This window comes from Opisthocomus hoazin, chromosome Z (genome assembly GCF_030867145.1).
Source record: "Opisthocomus hoazin isolate bOpiHoa1 chromosome Z, bOpiHoa1.hap1, whole genome shotgun sequence".
Classification (NCBI taxonomy): domain Eukaryota; kingdom Metazoa; phylum Chordata; class Aves; order Opisthocomiformes; family Opisthocomidae; genus Opisthocomus; species Opisthocomus hoazin.
The window spans coordinates 72675237-72700756 of NC_134454.1; the positions used below are offsets into that span (position 1 = coordinate 72675237).

Consider the following 25520-nt stretch of genomic DNA (forward strand, 5'->3'; position numbering starts at 1 on the left):
TCATTCTATCAAAGTACTGGTTGTAACTAGAGATCTAATGATAAGAAGGACCACGGTGTTATTCCACAAGAATCTTGGAACTCCACAAGTATCCTGGCTAAACTCCAGTCTGGCTAAACATGTTTGTACACCTACACTGTTCTCCATAGTTCAATGACTCTTCTTCTGCTCCAAAAACCTCCCAACCCTACGCAGTGTAGTGCTCTGCAACATCAATGCTGCTGTGTTTCAGTGGTGGCTACCTATCTTATAGTCAGGGGACAGAGAAATCCAAGACCATTTCAAGTCAACAGGACTCACTGAGGGCCAGATTTCACCTGTAATGAATAAATCTGATAATAAAAAATCTGGCAATAAATATCAGATTGCACTTATTTTTACAGCTACATACAAAAAACAGGTATTTAAAATAATGTTTTGCAGTATTTTACCATTCATATTTATAAGCAAAACTTTAAAGAGCAGAGATGTCTGTACCAGAATATAAGTTTCAAAGAAACTAGCTTCAATATTTGGTTTTGCTCAGATTTTTCCTGTTTCCTGCTTTGTTCTAAAGCGGCCTCAGTCTGAGGTTTCAACACAAGATGGCACTCTAAAGAGACTTCTGAACTGAAAGAAAAATCACTGATACAGAGAGGGTTTTTTTATCACCTTATGGAATATATTCTGAGATTTTTTTTGTCCTGTGTAATTGTCTCACAGGTCTTTACAATCCTTTTAATGATGTTGTTTTCCAATGGCTGTAGTATTTGTAAATGAGGAATTTGGGAAGGCATAAAGAGTAAGACAGACATTAGCCACACAAATTATACTATGTAAAAGCTGAATACAATCACAGAACTACAGAACAATTGAGGTTGGAAGGGATCTCCAGAGGTCATCTGGTCTAACACGCGTGCTCAAGCAGGCTCTCTTCAGGACCATGTCCAAATGGCTTTTGAATGTCTCCATGGATGTAGATTCCACAGCCTCTCTAGGCAACCTGCTCCCATGCTCAGTCACCCTCAGAAAAGGTGACAAAGGTAGAAAAGTGTTTCCTGATGTTCAGATGGAACTTCCTGTGTTTCAGTTTGTGCCTGTTGTCTCTGGTCCTGTCACTGGGCACCACTGAGAAGAGCCTGGTACCATCCTCTTTGCCCCCTCCCTTCAGGTATTTATAGACATTAACAGATCTCGCCTGAGCCTCCTCTTTCTGAGGCTGAAGAGCCCCAGCTCTCTCAGCCTTTCCTCCTATGTGAGATGCTCCAGTCCCTTAATCACCCTAGCGGCACCTCGACGGACTCTCTCCAGCAGCTCCACTTCCCTTGTAAGGAGGAGGCCAGAACTGGACACAATACTCCAGGTATGGCCTCACCAGTGCTGGGTAGAGGGGAAGGACCACCTCCCTCCACCTGCTGACAATTCTATTGTTCAGTGCAGCCCAGGATACCATTAACCTTCCTTATTGCAAGAGCACATTTCTGGCTCATGTTCAACTTGGTGCCCATCAGGACCCTCAGGTCCTTTCTGCCAAGCTGCTTTCTAGCTGGGTAGCCCCCAGCGTATACTGGTGTTGGTGGTTGTTCCTCCCTAGGTGCAGGACTATGCACTTCTTGTTGAACTGGACAAGACTCCTGTTGGCTCATTTCTCCAATTGGTTGAGGTCTCTCTGAAGGGTGCCCCATCCTTCTGGAGTATCACCCACTTCTTCCAGTTTTGTATCATCTGCAAATTTGCTGAGGGTACACTCTGGTCCATCATCCAGAAGATGTTAAACAGGACTGTACCCAGTATTTACCCCCAGGGTACACCACTAGTTACTGGCCTCCAACTCAACTTTGTGGTACTGATCACCACCCTCTGGGCCCAGCTATTCAGTGAGACTTGAGTCTACCCACTATCTCCTTATCCATGCATCAACAGCTTGTCTACAAGGGTCTTATGAGAGATAGTGTCAAAGGAACATCCACTGGTTTCCCCTCATCTACCAGACCAGTCATTTCATCATAGAAGTTTATCAAGTTCGTCATGCATAACTCAGCATTGGTGAAGCTATGCTGACTACTCCTGATGATTTTCTTGTCCTTAAAGGGCATGGAAATGGTTTCCAGGCTTAGCTGCTCTATCACCTTCCCAAGGACTAAGGTGAGGGTGACCAGTCTGCAGTTCTCTGGGTCCTCCCCTTCTTGCCCTTCTTGAAGAGAGTAGTGTCATTTGTTTTCCTCCCGTCTTTGAATATGAGAATCCATGATAATATATTTTTATTATGCTTCTTTTAATCAGATTCTTAAATATAATAACTTATGTTAATGACTCATGATCTCATTATATTTAAATGCTTGTAATAAAAGTACATGCTGAATTCCTAAAACAAGATATCTCTCTACTATTATAGCAGCAAAACTGCTGCATTATTAAAATGCAGCTTAGTCCTTCCCTAGAATATTACCAGCCCTAGAGTAACACATATGGCATTAAAAAGAAGTTAATAGCTTTCTAACATGGAACTGAATAATGCTTAAGTTTCTTTAGTACATTATTACATCTGCTTTGGAAAATACATTTTTTAGCTAGATGAACCAAATCATATGTTTGAAAAGCACCTTTGGAGGTCAGTTAGTGATTTCATTCTCTCATACAAGACTAGCTTTATCTAAACTTTACCTAAAGTTTTAGATAAAGCTAAAATTAGCTTTCTCTAAAGCCTTATCAAGCACTGGAAGAGGTTGCCCAAAGAGGCTGTGGAGTTTCCATCCTGGAGATTTTCAAAAGCCAGTAAGAGACCGAGACCATGGACAAAATAAGCTCCAGTTTCAGAGGCTTTTCACTAGAGACACATGACTCATGGGAGAATATCTCAGTACTTCAGAATGGGCTTTGTAGAAGTCATTAAAATTCCCTATGTTTTTATTTAATATGGTAGTTTGACAGAAATCAGGATAATCTATTTAACCTTTTTAACAACACATATGTGAATGACATATCAACTGTTTAAAAATGTTAGAAAAAAAGCATTTACAAATATGTTTTTGAAACAATTCAAGTCTAGACATTAATTACAAACAAATAATAGTCCATGTCTCACTCATCTAAACAACTTCTCTGTTGAGAACAAATTCAAAGACAGTAACACGAGGCTAGCGATTCAAATGAGCAGACTCTTATTGTTTTCACTAGGTCTACCAGCTCTGCCTTCTCCCCCTCTTCTCAGCACAAAACTGACCTTGTACTTCCCATTGTTTTTCAAAGCTTAGCAAAGAGCTCCTTTAGAAAAGACTGATGACAGAGCTCCTGAGAGCTGTGCATCACAGGTCGCCTTGCAGGAGGATGCACTGAGGTTCTGTACATGAGATAAGGGAGCTGTGTGGATGTAAAGGCTGCAGTCCCAAGTCTCGCTCATGATTTCAAAGCTGTTTCTTAATCATTCTGCGAAGAGTGAAATATGTAGGATTCAGATCACTGGTAGGAATAACTGCACGAAATAGTACGGTATATGTTTTGCAAGAGGTTAAATAATACTTTTTCTTCTTAGGATCCATGTATTCATTGAATTTTCCTGGTGCTTTGCATAAAGACTGCAAATCATGCCATGCAGTGATTTCACGGAATTTGTAGTTTTTGGTAGCATTCTATGGAAGTGTGTCTCTCTAAGAATCCAATTTAGCTTTTATAACTTTGTGTGCACTGTAAATAATCATTAGATCTCACTGTGCTCTTGAAATAAATACTAAAGAAACATACTATGATGAGAAATGATATTCATCCTCATCTCTCATCAGAAAGGTATGAATACCTACAGGAAAGCACTGCCTACTTTACCAGCTTTTTTTAAAAAGGGGATGGAATGAAGCAATGGATCATGGACCTTCAAAAAGAAGAGTGTTACAACTTCATGATGCATTAGAGTATTTTTCTAAGACTCTTTCTTCTATTCCAGAGAATCTTTGTCCTTCCCTTCACAGTAATCGAGCTGGAGTTCCTTATGAGAGCATTAGGTTTGTGAGGGTTTGTGAGTGAAGTTACCCTGTCTACATAATGTGTTTTTACCAACACACACTTGTGGAGTACACACAGGAACTGTATCTGTAATTCTGGTCTTCTGTATGTCAAGGAGCTTATGGAGCTCAAAAGAAAACCGGTCCTGAAAGATCCATAATTTGCTCTGTAAAGAAATCCCCATGAGAAATCTAAGAACTTTGTCCTTTTTCATCTTCAGTAAGTCACTAAGGTAGCCTCTTCATTTATCCTCAATAAACGACTAAGATAGCCTAACAACATCTGAAGACTCCTGTGTACAACAGGATCTCTGAACCAGAAAAGAACATTCGCATGATTAGATTAGTACCACAGGCTCTGGAGCAAGACAGGTGTCCACTGTAAGAGCATAAAGCCAAACATACGCAATTGTGTTATGCGGCTGTTCTGCAACAGATAGACAATGCAACATTCCATACAATGGAAGTCTGCCATGTGGATCTAGTGTCTAAATTAAGCTATACAAAAATTCACATCTTGCCATCATCAGGTTGCTCTTCTCTTATGGGAAAGAAGATGTCAAGATTTTGAGAAAGCAAAGTAAATTGAAATAGATATTAAAAACAGAACACCCCCCAGAGAAAGTTATGTAGGAAAAAGAAGCACAAAACTGAGAAGAAAGCTTGCGCTGAGAGAGACTGATTTAAAGATACTTTATAACTCAGATAAAAACAGCATGTAGAGCAAATCTGCAGAAAGGAAAAACTTTATCTTTCAGTTTCACTGAGCTGTCCTGAGGATGAGATATCTGAATTATGCAAGTCATTAATGACGAGGACAAAATATTACTCCCAAGTACGAGAGTTTAAAGTATTAAAAGAATGTAATTATTGTGTGATGGCAATTGTTGAATTTTTTGAACTGCATTTCAAGACAATCAATGACTCTACACTATAGTTCAGGAAAGGTGTCAGGCTGACATATTGGAGGATTACAGGGCCAAATTCCTTACTGGCTTCTTTGCAATTGTGTAAAACTCCATTAAATACCAGAAAATCAAGCCTAAATACATTTTAAAATAACTTCTCAAGCAATAACTTTGCTATGCTTTTATAAAATCATATGCTGTCTTTGTTGTTGAAATAAAGGACTAAAAGGTAGAAGGGACACTCATCAGTAAGGATACACACACCCAGATGTGACACGATGTGCATCAGTGTGGAGAAACTACTCTTTAAAGCAAGAGACTGGTGAACCACCCAGAGCTATTTAGTCTGCGGCATCTCTTGCGATACAATCAACCACAGATACAGCCTAAGGAATGCCTCTGAGATATGGGTATCTGTAGAAAATGGAATTTAGACACAGAGCCTAAAAATGAAAGCAGACTGTAGGAAGGTTCTGATCATTATGACACCTGGTGAAGTTACTGTAGTATTGAAAATATGAGCACTGTAAAGCTCTTTACGATGGCTAGGGATACTACATATGGTATCCATTTAGTGACATAAGGCTAGATTGCATATAGCCTTGTCTTACGTGAAAGCCTCCTGCATTCTGCTTAGTAAAGCACCATATTTCTGAGATCTGCTGTTGCAGCAGTATTAAACATAAAGTGCTCTTTCAGTTGGTCATTCTTTATTCTCTTTACATACGTTATATATATGTATGTATTCATGCGCAGACGTGTCTGCATCTGAAGCATGAAATAAACCCTACAACTGACCACTTCAGGCTGCCTCTGCCAGAGCTCTCGGTAGACTAAAGCATAAATTTCCTTAAGACCCTTTGGCAAGCTCATGCCTGATTCAAACTGAGATCCTTTCTCACCTTCTACAGAACTGCAAACTCATTAATGGCTCTATATTGGTTATTGAGTCATTCAAGCATACACAGAGCATGCTAGATTTCTTCCTGCTATCTCCTTCTCCCTAGGTTATATAAGGACACCCTTTCATTTTTGCAAAGCTTGCTAGGTTATGCTGCTTGAAAAGGCACTGATGAATATACGTTCAGTGGCAAACATGTCTGCGCTTTCCTCTGTTTTGAAGCACTGACACACTCTCAAACAGATAGCTAAAATGACCCCTCTTTCAAGTGAAGACAAGAGAAAAGTCATTCTGAGGGATTTTAACCTCTAAGGTGGGAAAGCAAGAAGAAATATGATTTATGTATTTATAGCAGATGGCCTTCCATTCTGTTTAATAGTTCATCATGCGAACAGGAATAAATCCTACTCTTTGCTTTGGTCTATGGACAACAGAGAAAATCTGATAATTTAAGTAATTATATTATCCAAACTTCACTCACTATCCAAACATTACTCACTTTGTCTTATCCTGTCACAGGTAAATGCATATCAGTGCATTCAAAGATGAACAATAAGGAACTGATGCCTGTTCTATAGGCTTCTAATCAGGGTTTGGTTGCTGTAATCTGGCAGAAAATCATGTTTTTAAGATAAGAGCTTCAAGAGGCAAAAAAGCCACTTGATAGGATTTTCAAAAGTACAGAGATTGAACCATGACTTAAAATAGTGTTAACTGAATAGGCAGATGCTTTTGCAAACCCTATTAGCAGCCTATTTGCATACCCCACCTGCAGTCAGAATGCCTGACCATGGTGTCACTGAGTGTCATGAGGGATGACACTGAGGTGACTTCTGCTACCATGTAAGCAATAACCTTCCTGAATTTACTTCCATGGAACTGTTGTAGATGATGTCTGCTTCAACTTATGTGCAGCTGCTCGCCACACAGTGGAGAAATTGGCAGATGAGGTGTCAGACCATTCACACACTGGTATTACAGTTTTCCATGGCTTTAATCTTTCAAGGCTACTCGGGTTTCCATAGGATTCAGGACAGGTGAAACAAGATGGATTCTAAACTGCAAGACCAGTCCAAAACGCAAGAATTTTATTCTCCTAGTATACTCTTTTACAAAGCTGCACTGACCCAGTAGCTCCAGGCAGGGTGTGTCGCTTATGACCAGTCTTACTCTTTTTCACTGTATGCATTCACCAACAGCATGAGAGGGTACATACAACGTTTAGCAACCAGAATTCCCAGTTCCCAGTTACACAGGAATGAAAGGAAGGAAGAACCACCCAACTGGCCAGACTCTGGGCACACTGAACCACAATACGGCCACTGGACTAGGTCGCTGATAGCACTTCACAGAGCATCTCCTTCTATTGACTTCTTTACCACATTAGGGAGGATAGCTCGCTCCAGTGGCCCATAAGCAAAAGCGAGTCAGAAGAACTTCACAGCCTTGTGGTATTAACATCAGAGTATCTGAATACCCTGGCCATGGCTTGATAAGAGCTCAAGCACTGAAGTGACCCTAAGCTGTTAAAAGAGCACCAGAGGACCAGCAAAGCACTCTGATGCCATTCCTGTATCTTATGTGGTTGTGACTACCTTAGCACAACAGTGTTTAGTGAAATACACCACTCCTTTAAGTTTCTATGATGTTATACAAACTTGATTTCCATCTCCCTTGCTTACAATAATTTTTTTCCGAATTTACATCAAAATCTAGTTAGTATGTATTACATTTTTGCATCTTAAAAGGATATTAGGATGAAATGCATCTGAAATAATTGAATAGCTTTCTAACAGGTTTGTATGGTCCACTGCTATTTAAGGCGTTAGAAAACTCATTGTTTATCCCAGCAAGCAAACCACTTACCCTCAGCATAGGGCCATTCTGGAACACATGGGGTTCATCACAAACTACACAGTATTCATTTAATACTGGTATCCGCTGCTCAGCAAATTCAATAGTCTGAGAACAAGGAAAATGAGAATAACAAAATCGGCTTAAAAATAATTAACAGTCAGCTCATGCTCTAGAGTGTTTCATAAATGGGTAAGATATGACATCCTACCTGCACAAGAAAGCCACGGTCTCGTACTGGAATACATTTTGCACCATAATTTTGCTGCAAGGAAAAAGTTGAGGCAACTTCAGTGTTGGTAGACTAATTATAAGAAATTGGTAAAACATTTGTATTTTTTGCATGCAAATACATTAACTGAATAATATTTGCATCTGAAACATCAGCCATTACTAATAATCAGTCCTTTTACTGTTTGCGGAGTGTGACGTAGATTTTTAGCATTTCTTTTTAGTTCTTAAATCTGATGAGGTTTTGTATCTCAGCAACCCAAAAACTTCAATTTCAAACGGAAACACCAGTGCCTTCACTCCATTCCATTAAACTGACATTTGGTAACTTCCATTAAATTTTAACTGCACTTTGTCTATCCAAATACGGGCTGTGTGCTTAGGCTTGAGTGACTGATGGAACTCTCAGAACGGGTGAAAATCTTTTTTTTTTATACTTACTAAGATCTGACTTCAGTAAGCACCATGCTAACAGATCTCTGTGCTCAGATCACACTCAAGTATTTTCTGCCTTTTTCTTTCAAGACAAAGCAACATAAATTAGAAGGAACTTCTGTTCCAGGAGTCACTACAGTACGAAGTTCCCTCTAGGCTGACATCTATCTCAGTCATGCCTTGTTTTGAATAAGAGTCAGATCAGCTCCATTTACTGCATTTCTTGGTTTTGTTTATCAGCTTATTTCTTTTCATTTCCCTAACTGCTTAATTGGGAAACCTTTCCTTTTTTTCTCCTGGGAAGCAATCCTAAGTGTATTCATGTAAGAGATTCAAATACTTTAGCTAAGAATTGAAGAGAAGTTAGGCTTCCGATTCATCACTTCCACATTCCACTGACTTCAAATTGCAGCTGGACACCCAGGCTACCCGTCCATCTGGTGCCTGCGTGTGAAACGTGTGAAGGGCTCTTGATGCCCTTCTGCTAACAACAGCCAAACTGCATGTGACCACGTATGTGATGATTTTCCCTCAAATTAAATGCATTCTAGTAATAAATTACTGGTAGTTTTTATAGACTGCCAAGCAGAGCCTGCACTTGTTCCATATCAGCTGATAACATCAGTAATGAAACCACTTAGTCAACTCTTCATTATCTTATGAAAACCAATGGGACTTTTCCTATTAACTTCAGGAGAGAAAAGTCTTGTCATGTTGAGACATCCCCTGCTGATTCACAAAAAAATGCATCTCTAAACTGTGATGAGTAAAAAGTCTGTTGGCTCACCTTAAATTAATTTTGCTGCGTGCATTACAGGAACCAACCACACAGCATGTATATAAGTGATTTTATGATAGTATATCCCTGCTTTTATATCTGATGAGTATAGCTCACAGCTTATTACACAAATTTACCACAAGACATAGCACACTCAATGTAATTCCATTATTCAGAATGCACAATTTTGAATATATGTGTGGCATTCTAAGCAAGAATCAGCTTTTTCTCAGTGAGAACATTAAGGTACCACCAGGCTAAGTGAGTGGAGAGGACTATTTCCTCAGTGACTCTCCCAGATCTAACACAGAAAACAGACTGGTGCCGTGAAACAGTGCAAACAGACCCACTCTTTCCTCTAAAGTATAAAAGCCACTTTTAAGAGGCAGAGGCAGAAGGGTTAATTTTGAGACCACTTTCTTAAGTTTAAGAATATATGCTACCCTTGTTTTCCCAACTGATCATGTCTCTGGGGAGAGAAAGGGGGGCAGTTTGGGCTCAATCCCTTCCCCAACCTCCAACTGCCACCAGCACATTTGAAGGTTAAACCTTTGACAAAGCATATATGTGCAAGAGGTGAACTGAGTCATGACTGCATTCCTTCCAGTGTGGTGATCACAGATGCAAAGACCAGGAGGAGAGGTGACTTGGCACCCAAACGAGACAATGGACAGTTGCTTCCCCTACGAAGCGATCAGGTAAATGAGAAACGACCTGTGTGACCAAGCCAATTTTGCAGCACAGAAGCTCACACTCTCCCTTCTTTCTGCAGCAAGAAAGTAGGCAGGGAAGGAAGTGAATGATCGAACTTTTCCCATGGCCAGCAGCTGTACATTGAGCTGTATTCAACACGACATCTCAATCTTGACCTAAGCAAATTCTGGTTTTGTAACTTAAATATATGTGCATGCACAGTTGTTTAAAACCTCCTGAAAAGCCAACTCCATTGCTCTTGTCTTCCAATACATTCAACATATTCAATACATTCACTAATTTATGTCCTAAGTATTACTGTCTTTGCATAATAAGCATAATGCCATGTTTGGAAACGAATAGGACGAAAGTGAGCAGAATAAAGAACTTATTACGCACAGCAGCTTGTGAAGGTGATGATGAAGATGGTGTTAAGATACCAATAAGCCCTGAGGTAAGAGAGAGCCTCCTGCTCTCTGCTATGGTGGACTCCTTGAAAGGCTCCATTTTGGATGATTTAGGGGCATTGGAGTAAGTCTTGCTGAGTAACTTGTGATTCTTCAATCCATCCAATTCTTCCATTCTAAGATTACTGGAGTAGGACCTGCTTAAAAGTTTGTGGGGCTTCAAGGTGCTGTTGTGCTCACATCGAGGGTCCCCAGAACATGACCTGCTTAACAGCTTATGGGGCTTTAAAGTAATGCACTCCTCCTGCTTGACGGCTGCAGAGCAAGAACGGTTCAACAGTTTGTGCGATTTAATAGCCATTGTCTGTTCAGCCCTAGGGTCACTCGACAACGAGCGGCCAAAGGTTCTGTGAGATTTTGCAGCACATACATCCTCCGCCTTCACTGTGCTAGAGCAAGTCCTTCTCAGTAGCTTGTGAGTTTTGGAGATGCCATCCTGTTCTGACTTCAGCTTTGATTTATTTTTACAGCCAGGTGGAGGATAACTTGGCGACCTGAAAAATAAAGAAGGAGAAGACAAAGTTGGAGAATAATCAAGATCTTGCGCAAATCAAGCAAGATGACACATACATAAAAATTTTTAAGTGTCACTTGTCTTTACACATTATCACTAGTGATAAATGCAGCCCAACATTAAAAAAATGAGGAATTTTATGTAGGACTAATTTTCCAAAAAGACAACAAACTACTTACGCAGAAGTTAGAGCTATACCCTTATAGCTCTTTGTAAAGGTCTCTATGTCTCTAAACAAACAATTTATTCAGAAAATTATCTTTGAAATGAAAACCAGGTATTTTACATGAGATTATAACACATTTTCCTTACCAAAATCCATCTGTCCTCTGTAATCATCATGGCACAACCCATTAAAGTTATTGTCTTCTGGACACAGCATAACAAATTCTATGTCCAGATCCAATGGAAGATATAATGAGCCATGAAACTTGCAGGCAGTAAATCAAATTTAATTCAACTGAAATGAACATTATTTTAAAAAACCTTCTAATAATCTGGGTGCTTTGTGGGAGACAATTTGATGCCCTTCTTTCCTGTTTCAGACAAATTTTTGCTCTGTAACACTAAAAAAATGAGAATGTGAGGGACCTAAAACATGAGTGCAGAAAGTAAAGAACAAAAGCTTTTTACAAGCAACATTCACACCGTCACATTTCCAGAATGTTCATATTTGCCTGTCCTTGCAAAGCAAGAACATGTAACAGCTATGCTGAATGATTTTTCTATGCTTTATAAGCAACCACAATCTTTGAAGTATTTTTGGGGCTTGGATTTAGTAAGAAAGAAGCAAAACCCCAAAAGGAGAGGCTAGCAGGTTTCCCCACCCTGTTAACAGGCAGCGACAGTGGAAGACACGTACGGAGGTTGATGAATCAGCATTGCAGTTGGCTCACTATGCCCCTCCTGCAGGGAAGAGGTGGGAATGGTGCTCTAGGGAGAGAGGCGGTCCCTGCATTTGGGCTGAGCCACCTTTAAGCAGCAGCCAAATCAAGAGGAGAAAGATTGGGCTGGGTTTTGTATGCCGCTTTGAATAAAACCAAACCCCAAGCTACAGCCTGCGCTAGGCAATGGTGCATGGCATGGTAGCAAATGTGTAAGCAAATGCACCACCTTCCTCTTCTACCTTTAAAAAGACAAATAATCTTTTGTTATCTTTGACGTTCCTCCCTTCTTCAACGTGAGCAATCGCTGTACTCCCTCTCTTTTTTATACATGGAATTTAGAATGACAAAATTCATCAGCAAGAAGGAATGTTCAAAGAAGCATTCAATTCAAATTCACAGCAGAGGTGGTCTGTCAACTCTTCATAACCAAGAAAAAAACACTAGTGTAAATAGTCACATTCCTGAAAGAGGTAAAATCACAGCCTGATTTTACATACACTTAAGAGTATGAGCAAGCGGTAGACGTCATAATGAATTCAAATGACCTATTCACAAACTACTTCTTATGTTTCTAATGTCTTTGTTCTTTGAAATTCTGTGCCAGCATTTCCATAGTGCTGAACAACATTCAAACAGTGGAGGAGAACGGGTGCTCAGCAGCTCTGAAAATCAGTCCTTCATTAATGACCATTCTAGCTTTAAAAAATTAAAAATAGAACAGCTTTTGAAGGAACAACTAGACAACCTCAAATTTTTTTATATATGTATTACATATATATTATATATTACTTGTATATATTACTTTTATTTGTATTCTTGCTATTCTAATACCAGCCAAATGCTACCAAGCTAATAAAGACACAAATACAACAAGTTAAATAATATAAAATTAATTACTTCCAATTCTAGATGAAACATGGCTGTTTCAGGGAGCGGGGCACTGAAATGCTCTGCCTTCAAATAGTTTTACAAGCTGCAGTAGTACCTAGTTCACTTTTGATGTCACACAAGGCAAGGACTGGAAACCCATGAGGGGAGATATAAATAGAGCACTTCTCTGTGGAGAAAATTCAACATTTCACCTTGTGAAGTCTGCTGTGGATTTTGAACAGGATATGGTGGTAATCTCTCATTTTCCTTGTTATTACCTGCGCAATGTAGAAAAGATGTGCAGAGGGGATTTCACCTTTTTGTCAGACACCTTTTTATTGTGCGTACAATTAGATTTCTCTTTGCTGTTCTTCCACTGTTGTGTAACAAATGTCTGCATGATTCTGCAAATTAAGAAAGAAAAAAAGATTTTCTTATCCTAGCCAAGACATACTCACTTTAACACTAGGGTCTCTCTGTTCACCACGTAGGCGACATGATGCAATGTCCAGACTCTGCAGGCAGAGCTTTTCTGTTATGTCTGCAGACTGGTGGCTGGGTGCTTCAGCTCCTCGAGAATGCTTTTTCCCCACATAAAACCAATCTACATGGAACTCTCATTGAGAATACAGTCTGCATAAACAACCACTGCAAGACATCACAGGCATGCCTCTCATGGAGATCTAGAGACAAACTGGTTCAAAGTCATCCCATCCAGCTATAGGCATCTGTCTCTCCAGTGACTACAGAGGTAGGCTACAGCATCCGCACCGCTCAAGTAGAAGCATGTTCTCCTAAGCCACAAACATGAAGGTAGGGATGCCGAATATTACACTACCTAAAGGGAGTTTACAGAGAAGACTGAGCCAGACACTTTCCCAAGATGGACAGCAATGGGCAGTAGTCACAAATTGTAGCAAGGAAAGCTAAAAAACATAAAGGCTATAAAATGAAGACATCCACAAGAAGAGTGGTTAAGTACAAGAGGCTGCCTTCAAAGGCTGGAGATTTCACAGCTCAGCTCCCTGAGATTCTGACTGAACTAATCTAACTTTGAAGTTAGTGTTACTTGTACAGGAGGTTGCACTAGGTGACCTCCAGTAGTTCCTTCCAAGTCAAATTACTCTGTGACTCTAAACTAGCAGTGGTGATGAAGTCAAAGTGGAAGTTGGTATGGACTTGACCCAAAATTTAGTGAATCCTCAAATATACATATACTGTTGCCACAGCCGTGAGGAGCCATGGAGTTCGTGGGTATTCTCACTTCTGCTCAACGGTGAATTATGCAACTATGTCTTTAAATACCAAACAGCAATTTTTTTTTTTTTTTTAAGGATTTCTTAATGCTGTAATGGTCAGATATTAAAGCCTATGTTCTTGTCATTTTACTACACATACACAAGCATATGCAAAAAAATGACTCAGCAAAATTTTATTAAATTGAATTGTACCACGAACATATGAAAATGCTGATTTTTTCAACTATTCTTCCCTCTTGTCCTCAAAGCTTGGATGGCCTAATTACTGTGGTACATCCTAGAGGCCACCATGAAAGCACAGCCCCCTTAGGGTAATGCATGATGCTCAAAAAAATTGCTGCTCCAGAGGCTTCACCATCTAAGCAGAAACATGAAATTGAACATTCCTAGCTAGAGTCTTTTGAACTTTTGAAGCTTACTTCCTAAATGGCAGCAAAGTGACAGAAAACCCTGGCAGGCAGCACAAATCAGGTTCTCCCCATCAACTGTCAAAACTGAACTTCAAAAGGCAAATCCTGTTACAAGTTCAAAACACTTTGATCCAGCCAGCCTGACAACCTGTGAATTTTATTCTACTTGACATGGTCTGGGAACTAAAGAGAGTACAACATTTACGTAAAAGGTGGGATTTACACTTTTTCTACACTTACTTTCTCAGCTGATGTCCCAGCCCAAATCTTTCCTTAGTAGAGATTTGAAATACATCCACAGTTGGCACTACAGAAAAAAGCAGATATTGTTGATACATGAACTTACAGCAATAAACAAGAACTCATGACAAAATAAGTCATATTTAAGGACCCTGTTCTACCTGGATCTTTACTACAGACAATGCCATTGAAGCAATGGTGAAAGTAGACGTGTCATCTAAGCCTATCAAGAAATGAACAGTCCTTTTTGAATACCAGCCAATATAATATGTAATTTTACAAATTAGTATTTTAGAAATTGAATTCCCCCAAATGTATCTCTTCCTACTAATTTTAATTACAAAAATGTGTCTTTTTTGTATATTATAAATACTAGAGAGCAGTATCAGATTAAATGTACCTGGACTGGTAATTCATCTCCCCTAATCTCACGAACTTTTTTCCAAGTAAGTATCTTTACAGACTACAGTTCCTGCAACTATGAAAAAAGCATGAAATGGAATAAACTGAATTAATTAGTATCTGGTTTTAATTTCTGAGGGCATTTTCATACAAGATCCATAATCATCATCTAAGTGCCTAATGCATGAATTCCAGTAGTCAAGGATTACCCTCAATTTTCCCCAAGACCCATCCTAACATTGGTATATCCACATCATCTGTCAGAAAATTGAAAGTGTACAGGGTGAAGGCTGGAAACTAGCTCCTGGTATTACTAAAATCCTTTAATAACAATTACTAGATAGAAGTGGCAGATGGAATCCAGCTCGTGTTGAGACAGCCTCAGGTCCTCAAGGCCGGACAACAGCCACCACACATTACAAGGACGAATAGACTTCAGACTTCATATTACATAAGGTGGTAATGACTACAGTAAAATAAAAAGGAATGAAAACTAAAAATCTCCGGTTAGTTCAAATTTTATTAGAAACAGTAAATCAGTATTTTAAAATCTGTATTATTCTGATCATCGGGCAAGCCAGAGTTCATTCAGAATGTTAAAGTTTATCCTTTAATTTCACTTTAATAAACTAAATTTAAAAATAAAATACAATATATCTAATCTGGCCATCCAATTTGACTTAGTTCAAAGCCCTGTGGGTAGCCTTTCTCTAACACTATTTAAATACAATCTCATCTTTTAAACTCAAACTGACAATTTTTTTCAAAAGGGATTAATTATTTGATTAGGGGTAGCAATGTCATTGGATTGTCAAATTTAGCACATATGGTAGGGGGAAGAACATTTGCAGTGAGAATCATCATAGCTAGATCAGCAATCTTAAAATCTGACATCTAGACTACAATTGTTATCTAAGCTCCACAGACAGAGGAGACAGCCCGGTACCTCCAAAGGCTGATTCATCCTCACCTAAGACAGGTTTCTAGGGCATGTGGCAGAAACTGCCTACAAGTACAATGAGACAAGCTATTAACTAGAAAAATAACTATCTAAAATCGGGATATTATACAGCTACAAGGTGATACAAGTACCCCCCACAGCGCTCTGGAGTATACCGCATTTGTGTTCAGAAGGTGCCACAGGAGAAAAAGATGTAGGATAAAGTTATGGCCCAGTAGTCTCAAAACACCGTACTTCAGGGGGAAAAGGAGTTCACAGAGAAAGGGTCTTCTTAACACAAAAGATGGTGGATCTCATTGTCCTTTTCTGGAAAATCAAGAGACGAGGCTGCAACAGCAGCTGACCTCAAAAAACCAGCAGCAGGAAAGCACTTCCCTCTGGCCCTGATCTTGCCTTTCTTGGTACCCAGGCACTCCCACAATCAGTCAGCTGCAGGACTGGGTACTAAGCTTCCCGTTTCAACCTTGTCAGTGATGCAGAAGATGTCTTCTGACTATATAATTTCTTACTGCATGCTGCTCTTCACACATCATCTTCTCTTATGTGATGCACTGTTTTATTGTTTAAATCACATTTTGATAGAAATATTTTGAATACTCATGGCTACCAGCTATGGCAAATACATATTTTAAGATCTGCAAAAAAAAGATTGAAGCAATAAAATACAGACAAAAAGACCAAAGTCAAGCAAATAAAAAAAGACTGATGTAATGAAACGATTATTTGAATGAACAGAATATAGCTTATAGTTAGCATCGGCAGGCAACATATCCTATAAAAATAGCTCACTGGGACAGATTTTGCTAAACTTACTATGACTGGAAATATCTGTTCGTTTCCAGAGGCAGAATTCTCCCACAGATACAAGCCTGAACTGACAGCTTGCACTGGAAGCCTCCAAAGTCAGGCAAGTTATGATCCAAGTTGTAATTTAGTTCTGACTTCCCACTATAAAAATATATCTGAGTTGACTCTTGCATATGAACATTTCCAGAACTTCAAAATCAGTTGATTCTTCAGGAGTTTGACCATTTTTACTCTCATGAGGAAGCTGTACTCACTTAACAATTCATTCAAATCTAAACATTGCCAGAGTTCACATAGTTATATAGAAATCAGAAGCTGAAAGGATAATTATCATGGCCTGATTCTTCAAAGATGAGTGAAAAGGGGCATATTAACGTGCTGCACAGGTCTGTGTACGTATATGTTATCAGTGATATCTCATTTGTGCAGATGATCCCTCATTTCCAAAATCAGGAAATCACATATTAGAAACCATAGATCTTTATTCATTAACCCTGGAAGCAGCTGGATTTCAAAGGATATCAGGAAAACAGGCTCCAAAATCAACCTACGAAAGTTTAAATTAGATGCCGATGTTACTACTGAGGGCCTATCCGTACAAATATATGTAAGTATAATTTCAACCAGTAGGACTGCTCTCAGCAGTAGATCTAAGCACATGCAAGGTCAAAGATTTGGCAGTGAATGAGTATCTATCACTTAGTACATGGCTCAGACCGAGACACCATACAAGGCACATGAAGAACACACAGGTGACTAACCTGGACCGTTTAAGTACTGTGTAAGTGAACAGTGCAATCGCACTATTATGGGCTCTGTGCGAATTACATCCCAAGCCACAGCAATCTCTTCCTAGTTCAACATAAAAAGAAAACAACAGACACCATTAGCCATCATGAGGAACGGCTGCATTTTGTCAGTCTACATTAGGGTTGTTAGAAACATCATGTATCCATTTACCCAGCTGCAGAATATCTACTGCAACTTTAAACTTGAGACTGGGGACAAACTATTGCCTGCTGATGCCCCTAAGAGCAGCATTAGACTGCTTCCAGTTCTTGAGTATGCTCATTTAAACTGACCACAGTAGCAACACTACGTCTACAGTGCAGGCAGACTCTTCCCACCAAGAGATACTGCTTCAAAGCTGAGAAGCAAAGGAGCAAATAAAGATGGAAATACAACTCATCCCATAACAAAAGGCAAAGGAAACTCTGGCTCCTTAAGACTGATTAAAATAATTCAAGGTATGATCAGATTTTCTTAAATTTTAGAAAAGCCCAAGAACACTCTCTTATGTGCTGTGCTGACCTGAGAATACGACCTGTCTGTGCAGCAGCTGATGATGCCCCTAAAAGCACTAATACTTATTCTCTATCTAGAGGACAGGCAGTTACTGCACAGATGGGGTGAGTAAGTACAGAGTTAATGACAGCATAACCACTGCAGAAACCATGCTGTCAGTCGACAGCACGACTGTCCTGTGTCTCCTTTGCCACTCAAGCCTCTCCCTAATCAGCTGCAGATGTTGAGAAGCACACAGGAGAGCTCCAGCCAAGGTCTTCTTCCCTCCAGGACTCTATGAAGTGCTTCCACCTAACTAATGTCTAGCATAGCAAAAAAAGAAATGTATTTCACTTATATCAGTTAAAACATTTATCATTCACAAAACATGTTTGAAAAGAAATACATGTGCAGTAAATAAAAGCCTACAATGCATTTTAACAATGTGACCATAAAAGGAAAACTTTTCTAAGTAGCGATCAAAAATGTGACAGCCATTTGTGAAGATCAACTCTCTGAAAAAGGAACATCTCAGTGGTTGTCTAGAGAGCCTAATGTGTAGCAGAATTAAATGGATATTAATGTTCATTATGTAATTCTGTGATTAGATTACTTACATCAAGAAAGCTAACATCAATATGCAGATCAATATCTACATCATCAATGGCTCCATATTCCCTGAAAGGAAAGAATTACATTATATTAGAGCTTTTTAAGATACTCCTCAGCTGAGGAGTACTTATAACAGGGAAGATTTATAAAGGATAATCTTGTCTGTAAAATCAGAATCATTATAAAATACATATTTATATAGATTGGATCGATATTCCCAGTGGGTGACCGTCTGCTGCACTGAAATTCTCTTTCAGTGGATCTTGCTTGAACAGGCTAAATCTTTTTTACTACTAACTCCCCCAAATTCTCTCTCCATTGCTGCTATGCATTTTTGTCTTGCATATTGTGCTATTAAATCAAGAAAACAATAATGGTCACATGCTGCTCCTATTTATGACAAAAGAAAACCCTAGTTAATTTTCAAAGTATTTCAGGTTAACAGCCAGTAACCTAGGGAGAAGCGTGAGATAAATCATTGATGACAAACACAACATAGCCTAGAGGGTGGCATATTATACCTGTGGGATTGCTTCATACATTTAAGCATTTGTTTGTCAAAACACAAAGATTGCCCTGTAACGCGCTCAAGGCAATAGTTACCTTATTTTATCTGGTACGTGTAGTATTGCTGGAATCGCCAAGGTTCAGATTTAACTTACACTCATAGGTGCTTCATTGCCATCTGAAATCTTACATTTAAAGTGTGGCTTTTCTGCCTCTTATTTTCTGACTCATTCTGCTTGCCCTCCCCCAACGTACTTGAAGACTTCTGAAAAATAAGGCTAGAAAAAACTCATTCACACACCTACAATTGCTTCCCTTTTCATTTAAATTGCTTAAGTGGACAATACTGTAAAAGTGCAATCACTCTCAATTTTTCATAGATTAGCTTCTTGTCAGTATGCTTTTTCCTTTACACTGCATTTACATGCTTGTTCTCACAGTGACTTCCATGCTTTTGTATTAAACTAGACTAACACAGTGCACAGTAGCAGTTCTGCATAAATAAGTTGATAAAGTAGTTTTGAAATACAAAGATATTTTTGTGAATATAACTATCTCCTATCAAAGTGGCCTCTCAGCCCACGGTAGGACCTAGTTCGCACTGGAAATGCCTTAGGCACTTAAGAAGTCTGGTGGAGTGAAACCCTTCTACCAAACTTTGGCATCCCAGTGGTTGTCTCTGGTAAGGGCAAACCCAAAGTCTCTCTCTAGATCAGACACGTCCACACACGGCACGGACAGGGCAGGTAAACAGCTGGCCAGGGCTGTGTTACCTGGAGGCTTCCCAGCCACCCTGAGTTAGTTGCTCCAGAGTCTGCTCACCCAGAGCTGCATGTACAGGTGCTCACTGGCCTCCTACAGCTCACAGAAGACCTGGCTATGGAAAATTGATTGATCCTAGAAAATTGATTTTAGACACGTGACACTGACTCCAGTTTCACTTCCCCAAGGTGAAAGGGAGGAAGAAATCATGTTTTCTTCCAGCACCTGCAGCTTATGACCTGCTGCCTACAATGGCTCCAAGCACACATCCTGACTTTGAAGCTCCCAGAAGTCCTCTGTCCACCAACGCATAAGCAATGTAAATAGATACTGAAGAGTTTGGATCAGTTGGTCCAGAAGTCTTTCTCACAGCTTTGGTGGCTGGGCAGTGGTGAAAAGCATGCAGTTACAGGAACTCCACTTCTACATGTACAGCTGACCCTGCGACAGCCAGAGAGTGACTAAAAGAGGGTCAACTGTCTAGGAAATATGCACACTCACTCTTAGTGAGTGTCACTGCCAGACAGACTTCTCTCTCTGCAGAGAAGTGTTGCTGCAGGAGAGGGATGAAACTGAATGCTTAATGCTGTGTTTGTCATTTCCAAGAATTTGTAAGTTTTTTCAGCTGCAACACACTAGAAGAAGCATTAAAGTTTTCCACATGCCAAAAGCAGCCACAGATGCCAATTTCTACTACAGTGCGCTCAAGGAGATCACAATGCTTCCAATGAAATAGTTGATTCAAGAAATTAGGTGCATTAAAGTTTTTGAAAGTTTATGTGTAATGTTTCAATTTTAGGAGCCTGAGGGAGCCTATGATCAAGGTATTCTCAATTTCATAGTTTGGCAACTAAACATTTATCTCATTCATTTCCTAAACCCATATACAACTATTTGGATTTCTTTTCCCCAGGTCCTTGAAATGTAATGAAATTTCCACTTAATTAGAAAAGGTATAGTACACCATAGCTGTAAACATACTTTCTTTTCTTAGACAAAAATAACCGAGCTTATTGTTTTGGGGTTAATGGGAATCGTTACTTGCAATATATGTATGCCCAAGGTTATTTCTTCTCTGTATTTTATCACTTGGTTTGTATGACAACTTTGATATTTTCTTTGTAATATATCTGACAGATGTTACATCTTGCCTACCTGTTATTTTTATGACAGTATTATGATTACATAGATGGAAAATTAAGTTATAAAAGACCTGACACATACAAAAAGTATCATACTGCTATGCCCTATGGCAGTCATCCACGCTCACATATGCCCAACAGATTTTTTGTGTAATTACTCGTTGCAATCCATGTCTGACTGAGGTTCTACTACTTCCCTTTGTAGGATATTTTAGATTCTCACAATTAGAAAGCCTTCTTAAAATCTAATCAAATTCTTGTTTGTTGCTAACACAGCTAGTTCCTTATTGTCTCTCTCATGATGACAACAAAGAACATTTGATCACTCCTCCTATCAGCTTATTGAAGAAAAAGACCTGCTATTGTCTTCTTCTCTTTTTTCAAGACTATACAAATCCAATTCCTTCAGTTTTCCTCAAGAGAAAGCATTTACTAAATCTTTTATCAAACCTCTTGTTCATCTCCAGGGCAAAAGACAGAATATGGCAGAAGAGGAGTTTAACAAGGGTTTAGAGTAACACCGAATAGTAATTTTCAACAAAATACAACAGCTTGATCAAATATCGACTGAACTGCAAAAGACAACAATGTTTTAGAACAGGCTTGTTCTCAGCACAGCCAGTTGTATCAGTACTCAACCACACGAAAAGAAAACACAAAACCACCATTATTGCTAGCCAGCAGTGCTTCTTCCTTTTGCCACACAGTATGCAGAAATCACCAGAAGAGACTTGTGCTTTGGCAGTCAAGGAAGGTCCACATGGAACTCAATCTCCAAAGCATTAAAGGTTCCATAACACAGAAAGGTCAGTGACGTACCTGAGAGATACTGCATTAGGTCCATAGATCTCTCTCACTGCTGTCAAATCAGCCTCCAGCTGCGGGTGCTTGTGAAGTTCTCCATCATAGCTAACCTATCGGTGAAAAAAATATTCTAGGAGTTCTTATTTCTTTCATTACTGGCAAATGATCTAGGCTCTTGAAAGCTCCCCCTGCAAAATATGCTGCGTGAAGGTTCCTTAATGTTATGCTCAGAAAGGACACTGTGTTGATAAGCTGGAGCACTGAGGTGGCCTAGCTCTGTTAAGCAATGAGATTTGCAAAGCTGGCACCTCTGCACTGAAATTTTGTGTGGGTCTCAATCCTGTGTGTGGGAGGAGAAACTGCAAAGGACTCAACCGTCCGTTCTGTCTTGCCCTGGGTTTTGTTCTGGAACACTTAATACTGTTAAGTAGGAGATCTCCCTAGTCATATCACCCCAGTCCAACCACTACAATTCAAAGGTTTGCTCATTCTTGCTTGTTGTCACACTCTCCTATGCCTTAGATACAGAATAGCCTGGGCTCAACAAATCAAGCATGAAACTATTCTATATACCAAATGTCTCAGCATCTAAATTACATTTTCAGTGCACCCATTGGCTCTATTCTATCCACCAGTGGAATGATACCAGACAAAAAAAAAAAACAGGAATAAAGAGCACTTTTCCATTTTAATTATTTTACCAGAGAAGGTATAAAGAAACATGCATTTAGACATCATCCCCTTTTTTTTTCAAACTCTACATGAAAAATGGAAACAGTTACGCTAGTTCTCACACTACAAAGCAAAACTTGTGAGCTGTTTTGGTTGGACAGAAAAAAGTCAAAATAATTAATTTAGACCAATCAGCCTCACCTCCATCCTGGGAAAGGTGATGGAGCAGTTTATCCTGGAGATCATTATCAAGCAAGTGGAGGAAAAGAAGGTTACCAGGAGTAGTCAGCATGGATTCACCAAGGGGAAATCATGCCTGACCAATCTGATAGCTTTCTACGATGGCATGACTGGCTGGGTAGACGAAAGGAGAGCCGTGGATGTTGTCTACCTTGACTTCAGCAAGGCTTTTGACACAGTCTCCCATAACACCCTCCTAGGGAAGCTGAGGAAGTGTGGGCTGGATGAGTGGTCGGTGAAGTGGATTGAGAACTGGCTGAACGGCAGAACTCAGAGGGTTGTCATCAGCGGCGCTGAGTCTAGTTGTAAGCCGGTAACTAGTGGTGTCCCCCAGGGGTCAGGACTGGGCCCAGTCTTGTTTAACCTCTTCATCAACGACCTGGATGAAGAGTTAGAATGTACCCTCAGCAAGTTTGCTGATGACACCAAACTGGAGGTGTGGTAGATACACCAGAAGGCTGTGCTGCCATTTAGCGTGACCTGGATAGTCTGGAAAGTTGGGCAGAGAGGAACCTGATGAGGTTCAACAAGGGCAAGTGCAGGGTCTTGCACCTGGGGAGGAACAAACCAACACACCAGTACAGGCTTGGGGTGGACATGCTGGAGAGCAGCTCTGCGGAGAGGGACCTGGGTGTGCTGGTGGACGACAGGTTGACCATGAGCCAGCAGTGTGCCCTGGCTGTCAAGAAAGCTAACGGGATCCTGGGATGCATTAGGAGGAGTGTGTCCAGCAGGTCGAGGGAGGTTCTCTTTCCCCTCTACACTGCCCTAGTGAGGCCTCATCTGGAGTACTCTGTCCAGTTCTGGGCTCCCCACTTCAAGAAAGATGAGGAGCTACTGAAGGGAGTCCAGCGGAGGGCTACAAGGATGATGAGGGGACTGGAACATCTCCCCTACGAGGAGAGGCTAAGGGAGCTGGGCTTGTTCAGCCTGAAGAAGAGAAGGCTGAGAGGGGACCTAATAAATGCTTATAAATATCTCAAGGGTGGGTGTCAGGAGGATGGGGCCAAGCTCTTTTCAGTGGTGCCCAGTGACAGGACAAGGGGCAATGGGCACAAACTGAAGCAGAGGAAGTTCCGTCTGAACATGAGGAAGAACTTCTTCCCTCTGAGGGTGACGGAGCACTGGAACAGGCTGCCCAGGGAGGTTGTGGAGTCTCCTTCTCTGGAGATATTCAAGACCCGCCTGGACAAGGTCCTGTGCAGCCTGCTGTAGGTGACCCTGCTTCGGCAAGGGGGTTGGACTAGATGACCCACAGAGGTCCCTTCCAACCTCTACCATTCTGTGATTCTGTGAATATCCTTCTATCTTCTACAAATTACCTCTTTAGACTTGTAACAGTGTACTCAAAGTCTATTACTACTTTCTCATTAAGCAATATGCTCATGCTTGTGTGAACTTAATTTTACTTCTTTACAACAATTAGAATGACAGTAATTCCACAAATGCCCATGAACTTCTTAGATTTGGACAGATTCAGAAATTAGGGTAGGTTTTGGCTTGTACCTTTGACAAATTCAGAGAACAAAGCACAGGAGTGTAATTTAGCCCTTTAGACATATATATATGTCTCGTTATACAGGAATTCCTGCAGAGAATTCTTGCTATTGCAGAACCATATCTAACTGTTTCTTCTGTTTGTACATTCAAATTTGCATGAGACCAGTGCTGTGCCCCTTTCAGCTCTGATATCCAGAGATGTACTTTCCAATCTAATTAAATAAATGTCAGTACAATTAAAATAATAATCACCTGATCACTTTTTACATGTGAAACTTAGCTAAGAATGATTTGATTATAGTTAGAATTCTCAAATATTAGGCACAGAATTCATCAGCATAGCATGGGCACGTGTTTATCAAAGATATCAACAATATTCATGACCAAAAGGGTATAAGCCAAGTACCCCTCCCTTGACTGGCAGGCTCATCAGAATAGTTTTCCAAGTAGAACTGCAAGGGAATAAAATCTTTGTTATCTTTTTTTTTTCCACTTTAGGTAGGAGCAAACCAATAATTTTCACATGCTCCTTACTCGAAGATGAATTATTTAAAGATGCATAAATAATTGCTGCCCTGCTTCCAAAGAGAGCACAGCAATCATTTTACAAATCATAGCTGTGGTGCACTCACCATCTTTGTTGGTCCCAAACCACAGTTTTTAATCAGTCTTATGTATCAGTAATAGTAAAATCCAAAAGGAACACTATGCAGAAGACTGAACTGCTCAGCATAATGCTTTCTCCAGTGTATTTTCTCATGGTAAGGAGTTCTGAACTCAAAAAGGCCACAAAGCAGTGTTCTGGCAAACTGTAAGACCACAGTATGGTATTTCCCACCCCTGAATTAGTGCCACAGACATGCTGATGTATGCAGAGGAGACTGCCAGAGTTTTGTATATCTGCATTTGCAAGTATGTGCTGTAACTGAAGCACACGGGAGAGGGATTGCCAAAGGCAGTGCTATTACTGTTTCAATCTCCTGTTCTCATTTGCAAATGTAGAAGATAGAGATTCAAAGCAAGAATTAACAGTGTCTCCGAGAAAGTGAATATAAAAGCTAAAACATCTGATAATTCTGCTCTGTCTGACGGGTCTGTGTTTAGAAAGTCCCAGTTTTTAATCTGAGACCAGATTTGGATTATTTTGTCCCACATAATGACAAAAGGTTGCATTTTTAAAGGCGATTAAGTGATTTACAAAGCTAAATCCCATTGAAATTCAATAGGACTTAGGCTACTGAATCACTTAGCTCAAGTATTTATCCATTAAATCCTTAGGGAGGATTACAAGCAGGTGCCTAGCAAGCGGATACAAACATTTAATTTATGACCAAAAGGTAGTATCTTGTTTTCACTGCCCATCAAATGCCATTTTCCATCTTCCATGGTCCTTGTTTCATCACCAG

The 25520-nt window shown here is 40.0% G+C and overlaps 1 protein-coding gene across 1 annotated transcript in view; it reads right to left on the reverse strand.

The window, feature by feature from the left end:
- Nucleotides 1-25520, reverse strand: part of PARP8 (poly(ADP-ribose) polymerase family member 8) — a 117686-nt gene that overhangs the window by 22658 nt on the left and 69508 nt on the right. Inside the window, exons 7-14 of the mRNA XM_075411223.1 lie at nucleotides 21718-21812; nucleotides 18493-18553; nucleotides 17353-17443; nucleotides 14422-14488; nucleotides 12791-12916; nucleotides 10174-10735; nucleotides 7849-7902; nucleotides 7650-7745 (exon numbers count right to left, since the gene is read on the reverse strand). Coding sequence (XP_075267338.1) covers nucleotides 7650-7745; nucleotides 7849-7902; nucleotides 10174-10735; nucleotides 12791-12916; nucleotides 14422-14488; nucleotides 17353-17443; nucleotides 18493-18553; nucleotides 21718-21812 — 1152 coding nt within the window. The remainder of the gene's footprint in view (nucleotides 1-7649; nucleotides 7746-7848; nucleotides 7903-10173; nucleotides 10736-12790; nucleotides 12917-14421; nucleotides 14489-17352; nucleotides 17444-18492; nucleotides 18554-21717; nucleotides 21813-25520) is intronic.